This window comes from Coccinella septempunctata, chromosome 4 (assembly GCF_907165205.1).
Source record: "Coccinella septempunctata chromosome 4, icCocSept1.1, whole genome shotgun sequence".
Taxonomy (NCBI): domain Eukaryota; kingdom Metazoa; phylum Arthropoda; class Insecta; order Coleoptera; family Coccinellidae; genus Coccinella; species Coccinella septempunctata.
In genome coordinates this window covers 26,041,401-26,068,320 of record NC_058192.1, presented here as the reverse complement: position 1 = coordinate 26,068,320, position 26,920 = coordinate 26,041,401, and the positions used below count along the sequence as shown (strand labels likewise).

The window sequence follows — 26,920 nt, the reverse complement described above, 5'->3', positions numbered from 1 at the left end:
GGGAGTTTTCAGGTATCTACCTAAGAAAAATCTATTCAAGGAAAATCTATCTAGGGAAAATTATTCAATGTTATGATATATTCTTTATCCTAAATTGTAAAATGCATTGATGTTGAAAATCACAGCTCATGGAACATTCAAAATGTAATGTTCTAAACATTCCTAATTAATTCATGATTAACACTATTGTCCTGATGGAACCATATTTGTTTGAATACATAGGTACAACGTATGATTCTCCTCAAATTAATATTATTCCCTCAAGTCATGTAATCGTGTTTTTGACGATCTCTAATATCAACGGTACAGTCGGTTAATTTATTTTCCCTTATTCATAAAAGCATGGCGAAGCGAATAATTAGCTATATGTAAGGAGGGATGGACTTATTTGATACCAAGTATTGAAGATCATGTTTCATATTCCCTGATTTCATTATTGATTTTCATATAACGATGACGCGCATATTCCTCCTGTTAGAGGAATGTATCAGAATATACTCATAAGAAATTTTGTTTCATCCTGACAGCCCTAGAACCCCACCTCTAACGATCAAAATGAACCGATATTCTGTATTTTTCCTATTCGGAATGTTAAGGATTCCTCCTCTAGAAGATAAGTCAGTTCAAAATGATCGGCCGAGGAAATTGGTGGCTAAAGTTCATAGAGGGATGACTAAAATATCCTAACATTCTTTTTTGTTCATACTACCGCTCCGAGGATAAAAATGAACTATTCAGTCCACGATGAAGCGCATATTCCTCATTTTTTAAGATCAGAATGGCCGTTCAAGAAAATTAATGGATAAAGGAATGTCTCAGAATGTACTCAGAAAAAAATTTCGTTTCATTCTGACAGCCCTGGAACTCAACGTCCAACAATCAAATGAACCGATTTTTTTCTATTCAGAATGTTTCAAGGATTTATTTTCCAGAAGATAAATCAGTTCAAAACAGCCGGCCAAGGATATTGATGGCTAAAGTACATAGAGGGATGACTAAAATATCCTAACATAATTTTTTGTTCATACTACCGCTCCGAGGATAAAAATGAACTATTCAGTCTACGTCAGAGGACGTACAGTCCTCATTTTTCAAGTTCAGAATGGCCGGCTAGGAAAATTGGTAGATAGAAGAATGTTTCAGAATGTACTCAGAAAAAAATTTTGTTTCATTCTGACAGCCCTAGGACGCCACCTCCAACGATGAAATGAACCGATTTTTTTTTCTATTCAGAATGTTTTGAGGATTCCTTCTCCAGCAGATGATACAGTTCAAAACATCCAAGTCAAATAAATTGATGGCTAAAGTACATACAGCTCCGAGGAAAAATTGAACTATTCAGTCTACGCACATTCCCCATTTTTCAAGTTCAGTATGGCCAACCAAGAAAATTAGTGGATAGAGGAATGTTTTGAGGATTCCTTCTCCACAAGATAAGTCAGTTCAAAATAGCCGGCCAAAGAAATTGATTGCTAGTCATAGAGGGATGACTAAAATATCATTAACATAATTTTTGTTTTTACTACAGCTCCGAGGATCAAGATATCAGTTCATGATGAAGCCTCTATTCCTCATTTTTCAAGTTGGGAATGGCTGGCCAAGAAAATTGGTTGGTAGAGGAATGTATCAGAATATATTCAGACGAAAATTTTGTGAATGAATGAGTTGGAGCTTTAGAGCTGTCAGAAAGAAATAGAAATTTTTCTGAGTAAATCTGATACATTTCTCTATCAAATTTATTGGCCAGTCGTTTTACACATTCGAAAAAATATGAGGAACACGCTCTCCATCGTCTACAGAATAGTGCTGGTTCATTTTAATCCTTGGAGGTGGAGCTCTAGGGTTTTAAGTATGAAAAAAAAATTATTTCAGGATATTTTATTTATCCTTCTATTTACTCTATCCATCAATTTCTTTGTCCGTCTATTTTGAACTGATATTTCTCCTGGAGTAGAAATCCATAAAATATTCTGAATAGAAAAAAACGTATAAATCTATAAATTATTATAATCCTTGGTAAGAAGTCACTCCATCCTTCCTTGCATATAGCTTATTATTCGCTTCGGCATTCTATTCTAAATAAGGGAAAAAATTAACAGACTACAGAAAAGTGGAAATTGAAATAGGAGAAATATAGTCAGAAATTATCTGTAGACCACTGAATTTGGAAAACCATTAAAACCTGCGAAAAAAATTCTTCACAAAAATGTTTTTCCGCCCATGTTTGATAGTTTTTCCGATAACCTTTGAAAACAAGGGCTAAAATCCAGTTACGTAAAACACACTGTTCAAATCTTTGAAATATGCAGAAACGATTTTGTTACCATTTTATAATGAAGAGTATCTACAGTTAACTGAGTGCACCTTGTAACTCGGGAGATGAACTGTGTGATAAAATATTAAGGTTATTTTGATGAAAACTGACAATGAAGCCTAATTACACTGCTTGAATCGCAAACTTGACTTTGGAATATACTTCGACCTCGTCTTCATGCTTGATAATAAAAAGTGATAGCAATGTTCGATTTCTGGAAAGTTCGTTGAATTTTAATGTAAATACCTATCATGACTGAACTGAGACTTTTTTTTATTCACGTTTTCTTTATCGTTGAAATTGATGGAGTTGTGGAAAGAAGTTATTTTCGAGAGGTAGTTTTATGGCAAGCTGATAACGTTATTTGAGAATTTTTAGTCAGATATTTCCAGACCTTCGATATTCGACCGATCAGTAGGATGAGGAAACGAAAACATTATACAGGGTGTTTCTTGAGTCGTTGGTCATAGCCTTATGGTGAATGCAGGTCATCCAGGCCTTTCAGAAAACTTGCTTGTTTTGTATCCTAAGGCTATTAGTTTCGGAGATACATGGCGATTCATAAACATTGGCCTAAATTTGCGATAGCCATAACTCTGGACTGCAAGGTCCGATTTCTATCAAATGTTATGGGTTTGTTCACTTGAATGTTTTATCAAACGGCTCATGAAATATCAATATTTTCAGGGTTGTATTCGGAATATCATGATTTTTCGTTCAAGCCTCCAAATCTATATTTTTTACATCCCTTACAGAAATTTCGTTATTGCCATGAAAAACTACATAATTTATTCTAAGGAATTCAATTTTCACATTGCATGGCACACTTGTCACGAGGAAAAAGCAGCCGGACGAATTCATATTTTATGTCTTTCTTTTCGAAATACGGTCCTGTTTTTATTCCTTCGGTGATAATATTTAATTTCTTTTGCGGAGATTGTGAATTATTTTAAATTTTGTTCGATTCTTTTTCATTTTAAACCCTCAGCACATACTGAATGTTCGTAAAAAAGTGAAGTCGTGCAAAGTCGAACTGTGAATTCTTTTAAAATTACATATTGAATTTAGATACAAATGATGAAAACCTTCTTGAAAAATGTAATCCGCAAGTGTATCAGCTTCATAACACACATAAGTAGTAGAATTTATTCTACCGAAATACATAACCATTTTATTTCGTTTCATAAAACAGCAATGAAAATGTACTATCAAAGAGATGTTCGAAATAGAGTTTTTCCATCGCGACACATTTCCTAGCGCTTAAAATCAGATTATTTATAGCTCTTCTTATCATATCGGGATTTCGTTTAACTACTGCGCAGGCTTCTTCTAGCCTCTGTCACAAATGCTCCCGTGAAGTGTCTGTCACTTTTTCACGAACACTCAGTATGTGCTGAGGGATTAAAATGAAGAAGAATTGAACAAAATTCAATATAATTTACAATCTCTGCAAAAGACAATAAATATTATCCCCGAAGGAATAAAAACAGGACCACATTTCGAAAAAATGACATAAAATATGAATTCGTCCGGTTCCTTTTTCCTCGTGACAAGTGTGCCATGCAAAGTGAACATTGAATTCCTTAGAATAAATTATGTAGTTTTTCATGGCAATAACGAAATTTCTGTAAGAGATGTAAAAAATATAGATTTTGAGCCTTGAAAGAAAAATCATATATTCCGAATACTACCCTGAAAATATTGATATTTCATGGGCCGTTTGAAAAAGAATTTTGAAGTGAACAAACCCATAAAATTTGATCGAAATCGGACTTGCAGTCCACAGTTATGTCTTTCGCAAATTTAGGCCAACGTTCATGAATCACCCTGTATATCCGAAACTAATAGCCTAAAGCCCGTTTGCAACAGCCGAGAATTCTCTGGAGAATTCTCTACAAAATTCTCGCAAGAAAACGGCAGAGATTATTTTGTATGCAACTGAACAGAGAATTCTACCGAAAGTGCGTATGCAACGGTAGGTATATAATTCACGGCGCATGAATTTTCGAGTAAATTCTCTAGAGAATTCTCGGCTGTTGCAAACGGGCTTTAGAATACAAAACAAGCAAGTTTTCTGAAAGGCCTGGATGACCTGCATCTACCATTAGACTATGGCCAAAGATTTACTACTTGTACAGATTTTAGAACAACTATCTTGGCACGTTTTACGGAACACCGGATTGTATTCAATGCGAGTTTTTGGATAGTCATCGTTGTTTTTCTCGATTTGAAAAAAATCCTCCAGACAAGGAACTGCCTCTTCTCCTCGACAAGTTAATCCTACAGCAGCAATATTGTTAAATTTACGCATAGGACAATCACGAGTATGAGGTATATTAATTGTCATCAAAGATTATAGTGTAGAAAGATGGGAAACACCCTCATATCTCTAATACTTGAACCTATAGACATAGATAATGGACTAAGCATTTCCTATTCGGCTCTACAGTAAAAATGGCAGAAAATATGAAAGAGACTTTTTCATTGCTGTACCCCGTTACCGGGAATAAATCTACAAAAAGACGTAAAAAAACAACAGACTTATAATTTCTTAGGGCTAATTGCGACTATGTGCCCTCCTGTGACTGAAGAGACCCTAGTGTGACCTACAGATCCTTCCACACTCCGGGCATGGAAAGTCACCAACCAGATCTGACCGCCGCTGTATCCTTCTCGAGTCTCCATGTCTGATTTCGCCTTCCGGTAAGCCTTTCCAAAAAAAAGTATACGCTTGTTCTACCAAGCTACCTTCGTCCAAAAAGCGTTTCTAGCTTAAGGCAACTATTGCAATGGATGTTCGTTGCAGTTCCTTATCGATTAGGGCAGTACGCCTCTCTGGTCGGTCGGCCTTGGGGTTGTCTAGCAAGGTCCTGATGTTCAATGCTGCAAAAGCTATGTGCTTTTCATTGGTGGTTGTACGATGATTCACTCGCTCAGGCACCCTCCCCCGGAGATACGAATGGGAGAGTATTTTATCTCCGGATACAAATTTTGTCCTGTTTAACTGATCCATCTTTTTGTAGGAGCTGCTTTAGAAGGTAGTTAAAAGCTGCACTGGTAAAGCTGTCAGTGCAACTTTGGTTGCGGTTTCGAGTAGATTATCTTGTGGTATCCTGAGACGATGAGGTCTAAGACGTAACTTAAGCAACACAGAGAGTCATTTCCTGCTCAAGCCAATGTTTAGACTAGGTAATTGTGGGAAACAGAGCTATACCGCTCATGTTCGGTCGCCAGAGCCTCGTTCGTAAGAACGGGGTGCACCGCGGGTAGGTGAGGTTGGCATTTGAGAGGAGAGGCTATAAAACGCATCCTTCCCCCCTTACACCACATTTTGTTAGGTTCACACTCAGGTCTATAGAAAACAGACAAATATTGGCATCATCATAGCTTCCTTTCTTTCTACAGAGCAGACATTTTCATGCGGGTATTGCTCAGTCCATTCTCTATGTCCTATGTCAATGATCGAGAATAAGAGATTTGTTTCGTGACGGCGCCACCATGTCATTTTCTTTGTTCTATCCTTGTTCTATCGAAGAAAGACTAATGCTACTCTCTCAAAAACAAATAGGCAGATAATTCAACACTATTGAAGTACATAGTACCTACTATTCTTCTTCAAAATAATTGTAATATGTAATTCAATATGCTTTTAATGAAACGCTGTTTATTGGCGAAATACCCAATATGTATAGTTGACGGAAACAGAGATTTCACTATAGTCTATCCAAATCCGAGAGGCCAGCGTAAACAAACTGACGAACGCGTGATCGTATTTGAGGTACTCCTCTTATTGGTCAAAGCTTTAGGAACGCCATGTGTGCAGGCGAAAGTAAGAACCACTCTCCGCAGAACCGCATTACGTTTGATTCATTTTGTATGCGAATTGTTGTGCAGAACTGCAGAGCAAAGATTATAGAGTTAGGAAGATAGGAAACCGCCTCATATCGCTAGTACTAAAAAGCGTATACGTTTTGGCCTGTGTTGCACACAATTGACAATCAGGTGGCGCTGAAATCGTGCTCTCAAACTGTTGAATAACAGTTTTCTATTTCATAATTGAAGGGCGCGAAATTCGAATTCTGTTCCTCAATAAAAGGGCGCGAAATTCGAAATCTATTCCTTTTATTGAATTCGAGTAGACTTGGTCAAAACCAGAAAAAACATCCTGAGCGACAAAACAAAAATAGGCCTTTGTTTTGTGATCAAGATGTTTTTTTCATCTAAACATTGTTGTGAATCAATTAATATTAATGAAATACTGTGTTAGATTTGCTATACTTTTTATTTGAAATATATAGAAAATTTTGACAAAATTGAAGATTGTACATGGTGTATTCAAAGGTCAGGCTTTTTTTTAACGGAAGATACAATTGGTGAAAATAATTCACCTTTGTACACAAATAATTGAGCTCTGAATATAGGACACAACAGAACATGGTGAAATGTTATATATCAAAGGTGTAATTTCTACACAATACATTTTTTTCGAATTAATAGAATCAGTCGAATTTGTAAAATTTTTATCAGAAATTAATATGATATTCGATACAACATATCTCAAGAATTCTTTTACATATTAGTTACAGAATTTTCAGAACCACAATTAAAAACAAATTTACATAGGTGTAACCTGTATGTCGGTAAAGAATAACAAGTCAACTCCAAAATGCAAATAACTTCACTAATAACATGAATTGCATATCAACATAATAATACATATATCCAGCTATAAATGATAAAATTCAGTGATACATTGAAATAGGTACGTGTATCTATTCTAATGTATAAAATTGTAATGTAAGAGCCTAGGAGTACAAGTGCATTTTATTTGGTTTGAGAAAATCAGATTTAAAGTTAAAAATTATTCCCAAATTCGACCTGTTGGTTTCTCTAGTACTTTGTATTGCTCTGTCTTTTTCACTTGAAGTTTTGGACTTACTCTTTTATACCATCCTCAGCTTGTCCCACCACTTACTCATAGACAACGTGGTGATCGCCAAAGTGCAACTCTTCACATAGACTAATTTCATCGTACATCAGAGAACAAATTTCTTTTTTCTGCTCAGTATTTGGGAGATGCAACCTCAAAGAATCTATAATGACTCTACGTATTCCAGGAGAAACTTTTTTACTGCAGTTCACCAAGTCAATGTCTGGACATATTGAAAATCCTATTCACTTCAGAGTACTGAAAATAAAAATCAATCAATATCGGAGTCACATTGTACGAGTTTCAATACTTACGTTCAGATATTTATGGTAAATTCAAAAAATTTATATTCGGAGAATCTTTTGTACTACAGTTTCCACAGTTCCTCATCATACAATAGATTCCATAAGACATTTTGAGCAAAGATATTTTTCTTTGATTTTGAAGTTTTCACCAAGGAAATACACAAAAAACTCTAATAATAAACGACTAAAATGAACTAAATAAACGACGAGCGGAAAGAGAATCAAAACAAAACGGCCATGTTTCTTCAAATCTTACAAAAGTCAAATTATGTTTCTCCAAATGGCCGTCGAATAAATATTTTAACCATTCTTGGCATCTTAGTACAACAATTGAACCACAAGGTGGCGCTACCGCAAGTGTATACGCTTGGTTTCCTATCTTCCTAACTCTATAATCTTTGCTGCAGAGGTCATTCATTGTTTTGTCTTTCGTAAATTGGTTTACAGTTGTAGCAAGTTATTCAAGTTACAAGCATTTAAGATAATGTCAAGTACTGATACTGCTGAGGAATCGCGTGTTGACTTAAGTCCTCCAAAAAAGAGACGTCTGAAACGACACTTCAGTGCCGAGATAAAAGAAATTATTTTGAATACTTATAAAATTGAGATGATTCAAAATGCAGGAATGTGTTTAAAGGACGTAGAACTCCGAGTTGCTGAGAGACTTGGCATTGGAGCTCGAAGTGTAAGGAGAATTATTTCTGAATACATAAATTCCGGTGTTCTATCACAGCCGGCAACAAATCAAAATCGGACCACCAAATGGGAGTCCTTATCAGATTTCGATAAAAATGTAATACGGCGAAAAGTTCACGAGTTTTTCTTCAGAAATGAACACCCGACTATAGAGAAAGTATTAAAAATAGTTAATGAAGACTCGAATTTGCCAAATTTTAAGAAGAGTACCTTCTCTATTATATTGAAAAAACTTAATTTCAAATATGGACGTCGCCAACGCAACAGTTTTTTAATGGATCGTGACGACATTAAATGTTGGAGAAGAAAGTATCTCACGAAAATTAGGGCCTTCCGTGATGAAAACAGGAAGATTTACTACTTGGATGAAACTTGGGTAAATGCCGGTCATACTAAATCCAAAGTGTGGACCGATGAAACGGTTACATCTTCTCGGCAAGCGTTACTTGCTGGACTATCTACTGGATTGAAAAATCCGTCTGGTAAGGTCTTGAATTTTGAGTTTAACCCTCGTTTGAACCTCGGTTTCATAAAGCTTGATCAGAGAATCAACGATGGATTGACGGATGAACGTCAATTAGTTTTCAGTCGATAAGTTGGTCATAAGCATTCGGAATATCATTCTTGCACCAAATAATTATCTATTCACGCCCATTTAATGATTCTCAACTGCTACTCCTCCAATATATTCGGAAATATGAAAGTTTCAATGATTTCCTTCGGGAAATCGAATGCCAAATTGTTGATCGAGCAATCAAAGTTTTGTGAAACTTGATGTAAGTACCTTTTTGGTGAAGAACAATTTCAACATTCTTTTTCAAATGTAGTGAATATATTTTTCCAGGCAAAGGGCAGAGAATTATAGTATGTCATATTGGCAGTGACACTGGTTTTTTAACTGGAGGACTCTGGACTTTCCAATCCAAAAAAACTGGTGACTACCATGAAGAAATGGATGGTCAGTCCTTCGAAAAGTGGTTTGAGGGTATACTTCCTAAATTGGAGGGAAATTCTGTAGTAGTTTTAGATAATGCTCCTTACCATTCAAGGAAAATGGAAAAAATTCCTAACTCACTATTCAGAAAGAGTGATATCCAACAATGGTTGAGGGAAAAAAATATCGATTTCACCCCTGACCTCATAAAAGCGCAATTGTTGAAGATAGTCAGGCAGAACAAAGAAAAGTTTGAAAAATACATCGTGGATGAAACTGCAAAGGCCCAAAATATTACCGTTCTTAGATTACCGCCCTACCACTGCGAACTGAACCCTATTGAATTGATTTGGGCCGATGTCAAGAATTTTGTGGCAGATAAAAACACCACATTTAAAATGACTGACGTCCAAAATCTTTTTCAAGAGGCTCTCTCACGGGTTACTTCCGAAAGATGGAGAAAGTGTGTGGAACATGTCAAACAAAAAGTTGAGGTGAACATGTGGAAATTGGATAATATTATGGATGATATAACACCAGTCATCGTCAACTTAGAAGAAAGTTCTGCATCTTCTGACGACACTACGGACTAGTCACTTTTACAAAAAATATTGTAACACATTTATATACATAGTATGTATTAAAGTGGGAACTTTAGATTAATTGTTCATTACTGAGACTCGTAGATAAGCATAGGTACATATTTTTCACCGGAACTGGAACACATAAAAAGTTTTAAAATATAACGCTCTCGGAATAAAATTTATTAGTACACCTCTGCGTTATCACATTCTTGACGCGTGATCATTGCATGGTGCAATGTTTACCGCTGGCCTCTTGGATTTGGATATACTATAGATATACTTACTTGTGAAGAATATATGAAGAACAGACTCGAATAGATTTAAATATTTCTGTTTCTTTATACATGCTCACAATTTACATAACGAATTTCCAATACAGTTCCTTTGATTGAATATTTCTGAAGTTACCTGAGATTTGTTTACAACAACAAAGGCTGGTAGTTCAACAACAAGGTTAAGCTGTAGTTCTTGATTGTCCATACAGAAAACTGAACGACATGTTGATGAAATGAAAGTTCTACTCTCGAAACTAGTAGGTACATTTTCATACACCGATAATCGGTTATAAATACAACACATTCGCAACTCGTAAGAATGTATTCGAGTTATTTTCAAATATCAATTGATCATAAGCTGTAAATTTTAAAACAGCCCTACCTCGAGTGGGAAACATGAAATTACAGATCTGAAAGTTGAACCTTCTAGGCTTAGCTTTTACACGTAGAATATAGTGACAAAAGATTTTTTCACATTCATAAATAACAAATTCAATGAAAGTTTGCATCTGCAACTTCAAAGACAAAAAGTTATGAGAACTTTTCGAAATCGTCAAAATCTCATTTTTTGCTAATAACTCGAAAACGAAGAATCGTAGATAGCTTTCACCATTCTTTGTTTCTCTGAAAAAAAGGTCGGTTCTCAAGATCCCCTAAGTGGACAACGAATTTTTTTCAATCCTGTACTATTTATTATGTTTTGTAATATCTTTGAGTATTCAACCCTTAATACTCAAGGGTAGGTAATATGTAAATGATATTATTTTATTATTGAAGCATAATTTTTTTTGCATTTCCTGTTCTGATAAAGGTGCTCCTTAAATAGTCAACATATTCCCTCATCAATGCGATCTTACCTTAACACATTGCCTTGTTGGTGTTAGGTTTTCTATAGAATACCTAGGCAATGTATGAAATGAATAATATTTCATACAGTCTGACTTTTTTAGGCAGTCTATACAATGCCTAGTCATTGTATGGAATGCCGGATTATACACATTGCCGGTACACATACACCATGTATGTGTATACATCTTAGTCCCAACCTTACTCCGTTTTAGTAACAAAAACTTAAGAAAATTATTTCTTGGCCAACCGACTGCTTTTATGAAAGTGAATGGAGCATATCTCTATTCAAGTCTCATAGCTAAGAAGTTTTTCAAAAGTTTCAATAGGAATTATTTTTCCCGCAATTTTATTCTGTCAATAATTGATAATTTTAAGTAACCATAGCAAATCGAATAACTGAATCATCAGAAATACGAATGAGACCTTTTCCATCTTAATTCAATGAGTCCAATTGCTTCAATTGTCACAACGACTTTATACAATTAATAACATCGACCAAAGGAAATACGAAGTGATAAACCCCAGGCAGCGTTGTATGAAAAGAACGAAAGCGATCCAATAAACTGAAGATGCTGCAGTTATTCTTTATACCAATTTCATTTTCGTCCCCCTAGCGAGGAGCTAATAGCTCGCCCCCGGAAATCTGCGGAGGAGTGTGGAAAATATATTTCAGTTGCTGACAATGCATGTGATTCGAGATGCTCACTCAAGTATGATGCAATCTCATAAATGTTTCAACGCAGTCATTTGTGGTCGCCCATGAGACCATTCTAGGCTTGGGTAGAATTTTTTTAACTCGAATACAATCCTATTCCATTATACCAAAAGCGGTTAAAAGATTTTTCTTTGTGAAGAGGTGGAACTATTGAGAATCCCAAACAAGCGATACGCTCTTAACAAGCTGTTAATTTTTGTGAATAAAAAGTAAGTAGACTTCTGTCTGTTTACATCGAGGAACGGAGAACATTTTGGTGTTTCAATAAGAGTTTTAATACAAAATATATCTTAATCTGTTGAAAATATCTTCATCTATTTCGTGATAATGAGGCGAGCTTAGTAAAATTTTCATAATCCCAAATCTAAAATGATAAAATGAACGTTTAATCAATGTTTAAAGACATGTGTGTTGTTCTTATAGTATGGTACAGTTTTTGTACATTACAAATTAGTTACGAAGAATATGAGGTGAATTTAGTAATCTGCATATATAATCTCAAAATGAAAGGTTTTGCAGAAATAAGAAATCTGTTTCCACCATAGAGGACTCTTTCCAACTAGTAAGTTGAATACATATGAATTAACATTCACACAAACTTTCTAATTTTCAATTCATTTTGGACAAGTTTTCTCTTCATCAATGTTCCAATTGTAGCTCACATACAGGGTGATTCCTTGGGAAATGCGCATACACAAAGGGTAGTTAGAGGACCCTATGGTGCCTCTGAATGACCTTTATTTTATGAGTCTATTTTTTGTCATTACTAGGATACATGGTGATTCAGTGATATTTCCCCATTTTTTCAATTAATCGTAAATTATGAACCACGCTACATATTTCACCATATTTAGCAATATACATTCTTCGTCCTCGGTTGAGTCGCTTAATATAATGAAAAAAATTTTTTTTTTCTATTCCGGCCTCAAAAAATTTAATTTTATTCACGAATTCCGAAAGAAAATGAGTGAAACTGAATGTAGGTATTCGGTTTTTCCGTATGCAAGTTTTTCAATTTTTAACTGAGTCAAATCTAGATGTTAGATCAATTAGTTGGAAGATAATTGAAAAACAAATGAATTGCCTATCCCTTATAGTACTTTTCTAGATGAATTTCATGAAATTCATCAATCGTTCTTATTTTCCCAATCACTGGATCGCAATTTCATAAAATGGCAAATTATTATTAACAGCAACTGATTTTTTCATGTAGAGTATGATCATTTCCTCACTAATCTATTCTATTCTCGGTAAGAATGATATCTAATACAACAGGGCAGTTCGTACGCATTGATAGGGTTTTAGGTTTATAATACATAATTGAAAGCATTTTGGAATTTCGAACCTAAAGTGTATTATTTAAAACATTTGAAAATACATACCCACTGCTTCACCTCAGTATTATCATCAATAAATATATCAGAATAGTTGAAAGATGATAATACTCTTGTTCTAGCTAAAGAAGTTTGCTCTTTGAAATTCGAAATTTAGATTTGTTGTATTTTTGTTTCAAATAAAGCTATGTTTCCTATAAAAAGAGCAATTTTTCTTCTTTTTCATTTATTTTTCAAATTTGAAATTTTTTCATAAAAACTAACAATTCTTGACATTTAATGATATAAATTGGAAAATATGTATGTAATAATGTAATTAACATACTTGAATCCATTTTCGACAAGCAATCTCTAAAATTGAGAAAAAAGGTTTATTTGACAAAAATCTCAAAATCACTTTCAAAAATGACAATGTCGCTGCAATCTACATTTGAATTCCCATTATACCGTGAATAAATTGTTGATAAGGTCAGCTATATAAAACTCTGGTTAACTTTTTGAGTACATTCTGTGCTCATATTATCAGTCCACTCAAATTAGAATTGTATCCTATTAAATGTCCAGTAGTTTCTTTATTTTTTATCTCATACAGTGTGTCAATTTGAAAAGATACCCTTAATATCTCGGACCCTAATGCAAAATCATAAAATTTTGGTTCGTAGATGTCTATCGATTTGTATCAATCCAGTAAGCGTGATGACTGCCACCTCCTAGGCAACCCCTAAAATATTAAATGGAAAGGGGGTTAGGTGACATATTGTTTTAAAGGTAATTCGATTGCAATACATTAGACCTTATTTATTTTGTTTCTACTTCCGAAAAATTAGAAAAACAAGAGTAAAATTGTTAGAAGAGTTATTATGACACGTGCAAATAATGAAAATTTTGTACTATAAAAATTTTTCAGAATGTTGTCCATTGTTTTTTAGACAAAAATACAACCTATCTTCAAAACCTAACCTAAACTGATTCCAAATTCCGCCCTTACGTTTTGGAAAACTTTAACTTGAATTTCTTGGCTTGCTGTGCATATCATTATTTTCAATTCTCATTTCTGGACTGTGTTTTATATACACAACCGACTCTAAATGTCTTCAGAGGAAAAAATCTGAAGGTGTCAAATCTGAGGAGCGTGCTGGTTATTCAATCGGCGCTCTTCTACCAATTCATTTCTCTTGTGAATAATCTGTGAACTATTGCCTCTTCTAATTCAAAATCATCTATTCATATACTTTTATAAAAAGACCTGATTCACTTCCAACTAAATGGACCTCCAACCTTCAACTCATCACTTTCATCCAATGTGGCAATGGCTCATTGATAAATATCCAAGAGAAATGGATTGATAGAAAAGGGCCAGTTGAATGGCCACCACGCTCCACAGACTTGACTCCTCCAAGTTTTTTCCTCTGGGGACATTTAAAGTCGGTTTTGTATAAAACACAGCTTCGACAGGTAAAAGAATTTAAAGTAAAAATACGCACAGCTTACTGATAAATTCAAGTTGAAGTTTTCCATAACGTAAGGTTCGAATTTGAAAATAGGTTATATTTTTGTCTACAAAATAATTGACAATAACAGAATATAGTAATAAATTTTCATTATTTTCATGTTTCATTGCAACTCTATTTTCGTTTGTCGTTCAGAATCTACATGGCCCAAAATGTGAACTGTGAGTATTACAGGAAACGATATGAAATTATTTCAAGTGCTCGATCCAAATGGTCATTAATGGAAATAAAGAACCCAAAACATAAAGACTATGTATTCTGTAATATCATATTCTTATTTCATTCCATGAATGCTATCCAATCATGCTCATCTTCATAATAGATGTTCGGCTAATTGAATTACTTCTGAATTGGGCCCTATCCAAGACCGATGAGGTATTATGAACCACAAAATTTCCTTTTCTGCACGAACTGAACCGCCTATTCATTCGGTTCCCTCATCATTCTTTCATGGATTTCGAGAAATCATTGATGTCCCCCCGTATTGGCTTTCCACATTCATGAGATTCTTTCGATCAATCACAAAGCTATGAGTTTCCCATCAAATAAATGTGAATGATGAAAAAGGGGAAGGAGTAAGCACCATCTGAATCGACGTTTCAGCAGTCACGATGACATTGCTATTTCTCAATCTTTCAACCCCTCCGCAGAGTCAAGAATATACCTACTCTCTAGATATGAACTTTGAAGAAAAAGTCCGTGATGCCTTATATCCTAGCTCTCGAGGATAACCCACGATAACCAATTTCAACATTTTCAATTTAATCCGAATGTTCCATTTGAAGAGGGTGAAGCATGAACCCCCAAATGCGACTTTTGAAAAAAAAATTTCAGGGTCGTTTGTCCATCGTAGGTCCATGTTTGTCCATCTTCTTTTTTCATTTGTCCAATCACCGTTTGAGAGATATGGGAAAAGAAGTTTGTCGGTACATTTTCTGAGCAGCACCTCCAAATTGCAGAAACCTATTTTTCATGGTAAAGATCGTTTTTCCAAGGTAAGTGTACTATTGTCCAGCAAATTTTTTCTTTTGCCCATCTACAGAACCATAGAAATCAATCTTTGAAAATTTTAGAAAGTGTGAAGTTGTTACCCCCAAATGCGAATTTTGAAACAAAAATTTCAGGGTCACTTGTCCATCGTAGGTCCATGTTTGTCCACCTTTTTTTTTCATTTGTCCAGGCACCGTTTGAGAGATAGGGGAAAAGAACATTTTTCGGTGTATTTTCTGAGCAGCACGCCCAAATTGCAAAAACGTATTTTTGATGGTACAGATCGTTTGTACAACGTCAGTCCACTTGAGTCAACCCAATTTTCTCATTTGTCCACCCACAGAACCATAGAGATCAATTTTTGAAAATTTTAGAAAGTGTGAAGTTGTTACCCCCAAATGCGAATTTTGAAACAAAAATTTCAGGGTCACTTGTCCATCGTAGGTCCATGTTTGTCCACCTTTTTTTTCATTTGTCCAGGCACCGTTTGAGAGATAGGGGAAAAGAACTTTTTTCTTTGTATTTTCTGAGCAGCACGCCCAAATTGCAAAAACGTATTTTTGATGGTACAGATCGTTTGTACAACGTCAGTCCACTTGAGTCAACCCAATTTTCTCATTTGTCCACCCACAGAACCATAGAGATCAATTTTTGAAAATTTTAGGAAGTGCGAAGTTGCCACTCCCAAATGAAAATTTTTGAACTAATATTTCAGAATCTTTTGTCCTTCGTAGGTCCATATTTGTCCACCTTATTTTTCATTTTTCCAGGCGCGGTAGTATAGAAAAAGAAGTTGTTTCGGTGCATTTTCTGAGCAGCTTACCCAAATTGCAAAAACGTGTTTTTCATGGTAAAGATCGTTTTTCGAACGACAATTTTATTTATCGTTTATTAATTATGTAGATTATTAATTATTATTACTTTTCGATTTCATTTTTCTCTTCATTTTTCGTAGTGAGTTTTGATGACTTTCTGTCCATATGATAACGAAGAACACTTCAAAAACAGTAATCATTCCTAAAGTGGAATAAAAATACATCTCAACTCTAAAACTCATCAATGATCAATAATCATCCTGATATCCATTGCTAACATAAATAGTTGTAGTTGGGGAGCCCAAGAAGTAAATTCGGGATTTACTCGAGCGTGTCACATTGATATAAAGGGAGATACCTTGGGCCCTGTTGAGTATCGCTACCAAAAATGAGACCTGTATATAGGGGGCGATTTAGCATCTTTTACTCCCAAACTATAAGATTTGCTATTTAAAACTAGAAAAAACTCAAATACCGAAGATATTAATCTTGTACGTTACTTTTTACTCACTCTGTATATCTTAACGTCGCGTCACCTACTAAGAAACTTGGTATTTCCTTGATACATTGAAAGAAGCTACTGTGTTCGTGTTTCTTCAGTTTCGATGAAAAATATGCATAGCACATGAAACTGGTAGAATATAGGACGAGCTAATGCATCAACACAATCCAAACTTCCCAATAAATTCGTCCATTCAATCCATATACGCATCCATCCATCCATCTATACATGAAAAGGGATTCTACAAACCGGATGCACTGGCACAAACGCAATCGGCGGAAGCCACTTGTTATACTCGAGAAAGATGCTGACCGCTGGACCATGTCTGGAGGTCGATAGCCATTGTGGACACTATTTCTGATGTTTCCTTTGCATAATGCACGAGATTGAATGGATGATGAATGGGATTGTCGATAGGAACTTGAGTTCAATTTTTCGAATGAGAATGTTCTACACAGAGGCGGATTTAGACACATTCAGTTTCAAGGAGTATCGCCATATCCTCTCACTTTCTTCAACAAACACGTATTAATAATAAGTTAATTCATTTTCGGGAGTTTTACCAAGTTTTGATTGCCCCAGCAACGATTTGTCAAGCTTTTTACTGACAGGAGCTACAAATCGTCAAAATAAATAATTTCACTAAAAATCGTTTATATTCAAGTTGGCGGAGCTATCACCCCCTGAATTTGGAAGGAATTGAGTGAAATTTCGAATACGGGACTGATCATTTCCGCCGAGCCGCTATTAGACTAGATGATTCGTTTATTCGTTACGAGTAAACAGGGTGACCTTCAGAAAAGGACCCTATAGGTGCCTACAGATTACTGACGTGACGTCACGTCAGAACAATGTGAACGTTTCCGTGCGAAATCATATGTTAGATTTTTAAATCATGCGCATTATGACGTGGTCCCACGTCACGTCAGAGTTATCTGTAGGCATCTTATATGCGAAACTATAGAGGCTACCGAAAAAATTTTCAAGTAGAATTTGTTCTGAATAAATCAGACTTCAAAATGTTCAAAGTTACCTTTTTTCGAATGGAACACCCTATACTTCATTCGCCATTTGAATAGAGCTTAAGAAGACGAAATCAAATATGTATAGTTTTATGGGTTTCGGATTGCCCGTTTCCGATTTATTGATAATTTTCAAAATGGTCCATTATTCGAAATACTGTGAGGAGATTATCTTTCTAGCTAATGAATTGGAGTTTTTGCCAAAAAATATACCTATACTCCATTCACATTTATTTTAGCAGTCGGGCCATGAAATAATTTTCTCAAGTTTTTGTAACTAGAACGGAGTAAGGTTGGCACTCATGAAATGTCGTTAATGTCATAACGCCGTTGCCACTACTAATATCAATTTTTATTACGAAAATGCCGAAAGTGATTGAAAAAAAAGACACGGTTTCAGGAAGTGCTATTTAGAATTCAGGTCCGCTCATTCAAATAGTTAAACCCTGATATTCTAAAATCCACAATACTTCAGGCGGTAGCGAACATATTCAATGTAAGGGAATTTATAGAATGTTTCATCTGAATCTAGACGACTTATATTTCAGCTGAATATTTCCACAATCAGAAAGATTGTGAATGAAGAGGATGACAAAGAATTTACTTCTATTGGGAGACCCAAAAAAGTGGTGGCATTTGAGAATTTTATGTCTGAGTGAATTAATGCGAAAAGTTTACTAAAGGATTTTCAATGAATGTCATCGTAGAATAAGTTCCCGAAAATTGATTTTTCTATTTTTCATTTGACTTGTCCTATACATTGTAAATGTCTTAAGGAACCAATAAATACCTAATTATTATTATTATATCAATGTATTAAGATGAACAGCCACAAATACGCGGCAGTTGTCCTGTTAATTGTTTATTCATGTGAAATTTTTGTTCAAAGGTGAAGTTCATCTTGACTTGAAACGTCCTTTAATTTTTTTACTTATACTGATGCAAGATGATTTTTGTTGAAGAATTTAACATTCTTGTAATTATCTGGTAATTCCTTCGGGAGATACCCATTCCCAGCCACTACATCATATGCATTTCATCTTCGGGTTAATATTTTTGAAATCTACAACTGATGTAACGTATTCAAACTTCAGCCAAAGAAGATAACGAACATTAACACTCCTCAAGTTAGTGCATATTGTGATATTATACTGATCCCTTGTATTTTCCATGCAAATAACTGGATTTGGTATGCCTTCAATCAGTTTGTATAAACTTCAATTATGTTCGTCACATATTTTCGACTTCATATTTTCCGAAGAGATTCGACATTGTGATAAATTACGTAATAACAGAAACTTTTACGTAGAACGGGCAACATAGCGTTGATTTAAAACCTAAAAATGTTTTGACAAGCTTCATAACCCCACATTTTCGTACTATACAGAGTGAAATGTGTCAAATTTCCATGGCCAACCGGGTGCTAAAATAAAAGTGAATGGAATATAGGAATATCTAACTTCAAGCTCTTTTTATAAACACATCATTTCTGACAGGTCTAAGGCAGTGTTGCCACATTTTGATAATTCATCAGTTTCCCCTTTTCTTCAAATGGGACACCCCATAACTATTTTAGGATTATTTGGAGCCTGTCGCGTGAAGAATTGTGTAATTTATAAGTAGATAGTTTAATCATAAGTCATACATTAGGAAGTATGTTGACTATTTTCGTAAGTACATTGGGCTGCGAGACTGTAGTTTTGATTACCGTTAATCATTTCATTAATTATTCACGGAACTAGAGTCTGCAATTGGGATCATCCTCATTCAGTTCCTGAACCAATCGTGCCTAATAAGAATAGAATTTATGTTGCTGAAGAATTCTCTTGATTGTTGTGCCCGAAACACCAGATACATCGGACAATTTCCGAGTACCAAAGTCGGATCCATTGCTACATGACCTAAGACAGTCATGTCCCTCGCTTCGTCTCTATCATGCACCATCATTTTGTTTCCGACGTAACCAGTAGCAATTTGACAACCACTTGCACAACGTAAGCAGAGGATACATTTTTTTTTCAGGATGTCATTCTTTAAATAAAGCTGCTGTTGTTCGCTCAGAGTCGTTACATCTAAAAAATAATTTTATCATTTTCTCTTCTACGGAATATACCATTTCAATTCTACTATCGTTTTGACAAACTAGTAACGTTCTCAAAAATTCACGATAGACTAAGGTAAATCAAAAACATAGCCTGTCTACTTTTTTGGACAAAAAATTAACAACATAACTAAATACTTTTGAAATGTGTCGGATACGAATAATATTCTCGAGATGAATTCCACATCACCTCTTTCACTATTTTCGCTGTTATTTCATTAACGATGGATATTTTGAAGAGAAATTTCAGGGTCAGATAGTACTCATCTTCAACATTAGTTATCGCAATACTCATCCCTCATCCCCATTCAAAATCAAGGGGTTGTGCTAAACCCAGTTAGGGGGTTGAAGTTACGGTTATAAAAAAAGCGGAAAAGTTGTTCTACATAGAATAAGAAATTGAGGGATCCGAGCGATTTTCCACTTTTTCATTTCAAAGGGGAAAATCGAGTTTTCGTTGGATCACCCAGTATAAATTCATCATACCGAGATTACCAAGCCTATCTCTAGAAGCCGTGTAGTCATGATCAGCAAGGAGAGTATTATTACTATATATTCTCTAGATGTCTCATACAGAGGAAGCAAAATTCAACCTGCTATGAACAAAAACATAATAGGGATTGGGATTGGAAGCATTTCATTCTTCGTGAATAAAGCACCATTTTGCAACAATGAACTCAGAATTTTATTTGACCTCATTTGACAGTTAAAGTCGATCCATCTGTCAATATCCACTTTCTCATCTTTTAATTTCTTTACAGATTCAAATCCGCCAAATCTGCAATGCAGTGGAGACCAAACTATCGTTAAATTGATCGTAACACAAATTTGAAATATATCGTACAATGCATCAGCCTTCATGACCTGAAAGAAAATTCAAGTGCGCCCAGGAAATAAAGTGAAACAAAGTACACCATGACGGTATCCACCAAATTCTGCAGAAGATTGTCACCAAAAGTGTTCGCTTACTCCGCCATAAGTGTGACTGTTCTACTCTGCATTTACTATGCTAGTTATACGACAGACTATGGAACGAAAAATGGTAATTTTCGGCATTCCGGCAAAAGGAAAGAATGGGAGAAGCTTCAAAATGAAGAGGTGAAAGTGGGGAAATCGTCGTTTTTGTCTAGTAAGGAGGAATTCGTGGAGAGATATTTGGAATGTCCCAAATTGAGCCAGGCAGAGGCAGATGTCAATACGGTGGAAGTATTCAAGGATTTCGAATTTCAGGTGAGTCTATCATGCTGTGAGTCTTTATACTATCATCTCCAATATCACCGAAGCATTCAAGTCATTGAAAAAATGCTTATCAACATTTTTCGAATAAACTGCTCATCAAAAGTCAAGGATGATGATTTTCGAAGGTGTAAATTTTTTCTTGAGAAATCTTCATTTTAATTCTTTGAGTCTTTGACTTATAACTGGTGATTGTTTATATTTTGCTCAATAGCTATCTCAATTAATATTATTATATTATCCTAAATTTCCCTAAGTGCCTCTAAAGTATCCCCTAAATATTGGTTTCAAAAAAACGTTCAGATAGGCGAACATGAAGTTTTTCTATGGGCATTCAGAATTCAGTACTAAAAAAATGCAAAAAAGCATCGTTAACCGAAAAAATTTATGTAAAGTGGATTTCTTAAATGGAACATGGATCATTTTCTAATCGGTAGAACTTTTTCTTCTGATTTCAAATAAACAGGGTGATCCATCTCAGTAAAGTTCTAATCCCATAGTTATTGGAAAAATTTCTCGAAACACGTCGTTTGATTTTTTTTGGGGGACATCTTTTGACGTATATTTGAGGCTTGAACGAGCAACCATTAAGAAGGGGCGCTTCAACCCCTCTCTCCTATTTCATTTTGAAGGTTGAAGCGCCCCTTCTTGATGGTTGCTCGTTCAATGATACTTCATTTGGATGTATAAGTATATATTTTTGAAATCAGAAGAGAGAGCTCTACCGATTAGAAGAATAAAATTCAGGGTGTTTCATCCAAAAAATATTAGGTTATATAAATTTTGTAGGTTTACGATGCATTTTTGCATTTCCTGGTACTGAATTCGAAAGCCCATAAAAATTACTCCATAATTGCTCATTCAAACATTATTGTAAGACCAATAGTTATAAACTGAGTTAGCTGTTGAGTAAAATTCAAACAACCCGGTACAAAGTTGTAGGAGAAATACGTACAAAATGACATATATGTACAAAATGACATAGTCGCCTTGGTGTGCTTTAGCGACTTCTCATCAACTGTACCATGTGAAGGCAGCCATAATTACAATACTGTGAAATGTTGTGCGCCATTGCCACAGTCGCGCCGCAGTAATCAGTTCGAACGTCTTTCGTGCCTACAAAAATTTATTTTACAGTGATTTTCTCCTTTCTCTCTGATGAATTATTTGTTGCTTTCTTGTAATTATTGCTCTTGAAATCGATAAACTATGGAAGTATCTAGTAATTCCAGTTAATTTCATTACAATTATTGGTTGTTTGATGAAATTATGATTTTTTATTGTTTTTGTTTACATTTACGATTATGTAAAGTCTTCACAAAAAACAAAAGAACTGGTACCAATCACTGACATATCCAGTTGCTACTACTACTGTATTTGGCCATCACCTCAGAGCCAGTTCAATCGAGGCTAAGGTAAAAAAGAAAGAATCTAAACCAGACAAAGGTGCTTTTTTTTAACTTCTGCTCCAAACATTCAAGAAATTATTGCAAAAAACGGACCAAAGGATCCACAGGCAGAAAAGAAGAGACAACTTAAAAAAAATCTCTGATGATGATGAAAGAAATATTCCTGCTACCAACACACCATCATCAGAAAAGAGATTGAGACTATCGAGGCACCGTACAACTGCTCGGATATGTAGATGATAGCTCAAGAAGCGAAGAATGTCGGTGACCAAGAATGGTAAAGAAAAGAGTGTTTCTTTACTTTTTTTACCACAAAAATCTACTGTTAAAATATATGTATAAAAGTTAAAGACTCACCCTGTATAAACTTATAAAGATTATAGAAACGTCATAAGGTTCATTGTGAAGCTTTTATCGAGTTCAGTAAGTTTCTTTTTACTCTGTAAGGTAATTGCATCTAATAAGGGCCGGGTAAGATATCATGATCGAATGAACTGTTTATATTCAAATAGAAAATAGTATACAAAAACAAGTTCAAAAACTTTTTTCTATTCTATGGTTGACCAAAAAACCGAGGTTATGGATATTTATGTCATTTTATTATATTTTTGTTTATAATTGTTTCTATGTATAGTCGACTAGGTAGTTTTAAAACCTTAATTTTTATAGTGGTACATTTTCCCAGACCCATTTTATGTATGACTTTGCACTCTGTGGGCACTTCGTGTTTATTTTAGGACAAGTAAGTTCTTTGTGGTTGTCTCTTGTAATTTGTTGACTACACAAGTTCTTATTTTTAGCGGTACTGATGATGGCTAACTAGCCGAAAGCGCTCTACCAGCTCTACGATAAAATATACTCAAATTATACGTTTTCTTTAAACTGACATTATTTAATTATATTAATGCATGAGAATTATGTTCAGAAGCGTTCAAATTGTTCTGTTCAAAACTTCCTACACTTAATAAGGTCCGGCACTTATTTGACGACACAAAGGGGACCTTGTTTGGTACTTAGGTATGTCCTGGGCAAATCAAACAAAATCAAAATAAAGAATCAATAATTTTGGTAACTTAATCCGTCAATCCACGCTTCAGCAGTGTTTAAACTCTGTTACTGCAGAATTACTGCATAATAACTGGGTTTTATTACTAAATCCTCGCAAAACAGAATGAAGATATTTTATAAATTCCAGGCAGCATCAGTTTTATTTTAAGTATTAAGTGCGGGAAGTTTGAAAAGATGGACCTTATTTGGAACCGGCCCTTTTTAGGCGCAACCACCTTATTTAGTTTAAAAAAAAAATAAAAGTTCTACGTAAATAATCGAATTTTGCCAGAAAAACTAAAAATTCATTGTTGTATACCATATGTTAATAGTTGTATACCATATGTTAATAGAAATTATGTGAGAGTTGCGCCTCTTAAAAGTATGCTGAAGGTGCGTTCGGCCAGTAGACTCTATCAGCACTTTTTGTTCCGAGTCGTTCGGGCACGCAGTTTCAGAACAAAAAGTGTCAATAGTTGTGGTTCGTTCTAGACGGAGTAGAGTTTTCGGAATCAACTCTATGAGCCCCAGCTCCCAGGAGGGGCGCGAACGGAGTTTGTGTAGAAGTAGGGTTATGAAACGAAACAACTTATAAACAAACTATTCATAAAACTGTAGAATTTCCGTTCAATCCACACTAAGAATTATCTATTCATATACATTTTCGAACAAATTGCATTCAAATTCAAATTTTTCCCATGATTTTTGTGGTTGACATTTGTCATTCGTTCATTCAAAAATTGCCATTTTCTACAGGCTCCATTAGCCCTAGCTGATCTGTGATAAAACTCTAGTTCTACTCGCTCTGTACCGGTGTTTACTGGCCGAACGTAGTCTGAATATATATGTATTATAATATAGGTAAATAAGTATCTGAGTATATCTTCTAATATATAAAATTCTGGTGTCATAGTTTTCGTTACCATACTCCTCCGAAACGGCTTGACCGATTTTGATGAAATTTTTTGTGCTTATCCGGTATCTATGAGAATCGGCCAACATCTATTTTTCATCCCCCTAAATGTTAGGGGTAGTCCACCCCTAAATTTTTATTTTTTATTTTTTAGACAAAATTTTTAATTTCTATTTTTTTATGATACAACATACAAAAATACATACAATCCTCAATTTTCACCCTTCTACGATCAACCCTTATTTTTTAATAGCCATTTTAGTAATTTAATCATTTTTCCTCTCCGTTCACAGCGCTCCATGCTTATTTCACGCATATACCACATTCTTACATACATACAATATACACATTCTAACATACATACATACTTACAATAAGTAAGCTATTTTTTGTCTACACTAGAAATTACTAGGAAATTATTTATATGGCAAAACAACGTTTGCCGGGTCAGCTAGTCTAATATATAAAATTATCGTGTCACAGTTTTCGTTGCCATACTCCTCCGAAACGGCTTGACCGATTTTGATGAAATTTTTTGTGCTTATCCGGTATCTATGAGAATCGGCCAACATCTATTTTTCATCCCCCTAAATGTTAGGGGTAGTCCACCCCTAAATTTTTTTTTTATTTTTTAGACAAAATTTTTAATTTCAATTTTTTTATGATACAACATACAAAAATACATACAATCCTCAATTTTCACCCTTCTACGATCAACCATTATTTTTTAATAGCCATTTAGGAAATTATTTATATGGCAAAACAACGTTTGCCGGGTCAGCTAGTGTAATATATGTAGAGTTACTCAACTCAAATGTCCAAATGCTAAAACCTAATAAATTCGATTTTAAAAAGGTGGTCGTGGACCACCCTGTAGACGTCATTCAATTAGTTACACGCGTTCTTGGTTTTTTTTCCGATGTTCTTCTGCAAATTATTATACAAGAACGTTGTTTTTTCATGAAATGCATTAAGTATTCCATTCAATGTAGGAAAGTTTCACCAGGATGGAGGTTTATGATGAATTCCATTCAACTTATTGATAACAAGGCCTGAAAAATTATAGGGGATGCCTAATTCAAATAAAAAAAAGATGAGGGTATTCCCGGTGAAACCGGAAGTACAGTAGTAACAAAAATATATCATAAGATGCCTACATCGTCCATGAACTTGCCTGCAGTGTCTAATGAATCATCCTTCTCTTTTTAAAGATATTTACTTGCTTCAGTACTTTGTCGCAACCATGTTCACACTTGCTATTGCTTCTCTTCCGAGTTTTAATTCCAAATTTTAATGCACCATTTATCTTCGTTCATTCAAATGAATACTTTAATCAGATCCACTTAGCAAATAATCCCAGCATTACTTTCAACTCTAAAATAAACTGGCAACTCTCGATTTCGACGTAATTAACAATATATCCGTCTGGAATTATAACGAATGGACGGTAACTGAATTCTAAGCCTCCAGATTCCTCTTCCCGAATTATTCACCTGGGCAACATCGTTCCAGGAAAGTTGGTTAAGATGCTTTTGCCGGCGCTTTTCGAGGAATTGATCACCTCCAAAGTCCCATTAGGCGGCGCACAAAGCGATACCCCTCATTTCGAACAACGGGACCCCTTTATTCATTCGTTCACTCCACTCTACCTTCCCGATAAAATTCATAAAATCCTTTCGACTTCCACTGTAACTACTTACTTAGCGGAAATGAGGTGGGAGAGATTTATTGGAATAATTGCTAGTTCGTTCGATTCGGAAATTATTCACCATTTCTTTTCATGATATTGGACTGGTAGCTCGGTAGGTTTAGAATTAAGTTTGGGAATGATGTTAATCTTCATAATAATAAATGGATAGGCGGTTGAATAATAAACAAAATTAATTGTGATTCATCACACTCGCTGACACCATTTCCTCAAGAATGCTGACCAGTGTTTCGGTCTCATTTAACCTCTTCAGAGCAACACAACTTATACCTCGACGAAAGTGGAACGAACTGATAGCTGCTTTGTTCGATGGCAGTGGTCAGTATGGTGAGGGAAATCACCCATAACCACGTGACAGGAAACGAAGTCTAACTCAATTCACTTTCTTAAATCTCTCAGTAAAGAGAGAAAAATGTGATGATTTTATATCAGCGGGTGTTATTTATCTGGATAAATTTCGTTTATTAATCATCTGCGTGATCCATTTATGATTTTTATGTCCAGGGCAGGGGTTACTGCCATGAATTCCGCTTTCTGTCCCTGCATGATTACCGCGATTTATACACGCTGCCATCTTCACTTTGTAACTCTGCAGAGTTAAGGATATGAATTGAGTTATTTGAGTTCGACCTCGCTTCCTGTCAAACGGTGCTTTGTTGTATCAAAGAGTTCCATTAATCAATACAACCATTAAGTATTCTTTCTCATCAGCTTCTAATAATACACTGCG

At 35.0% G+C, this 26,920-nt stretch overlaps 1 protein-coding gene across 2 annotated transcripts in view; it reads left to right on the top strand.

The window, feature by feature from the left end:
- The window catches only part of LOC123312255 (alpha-mannosidase 2), a 165,607-nt gene that overhangs the window by 108,489 nt on the left and 30,198 nt on the right, over positions 1–26,920 (top strand). For both annotated transcript variants that reach the window (XM_044896588.1, XM_044896589.1), the window contains exon 4: positions 20,639–21,107. In XM_044896588.1, the coding sequence (XP_044752523.1) occupies positions 20,793–21,107 (315 nt within the window). In that variant the 5' untranslated portion in view covers positions 20,639–20,792. The remainder of the gene's footprint in view (positions 1–20,638; positions 21,108–26,920) is intronic.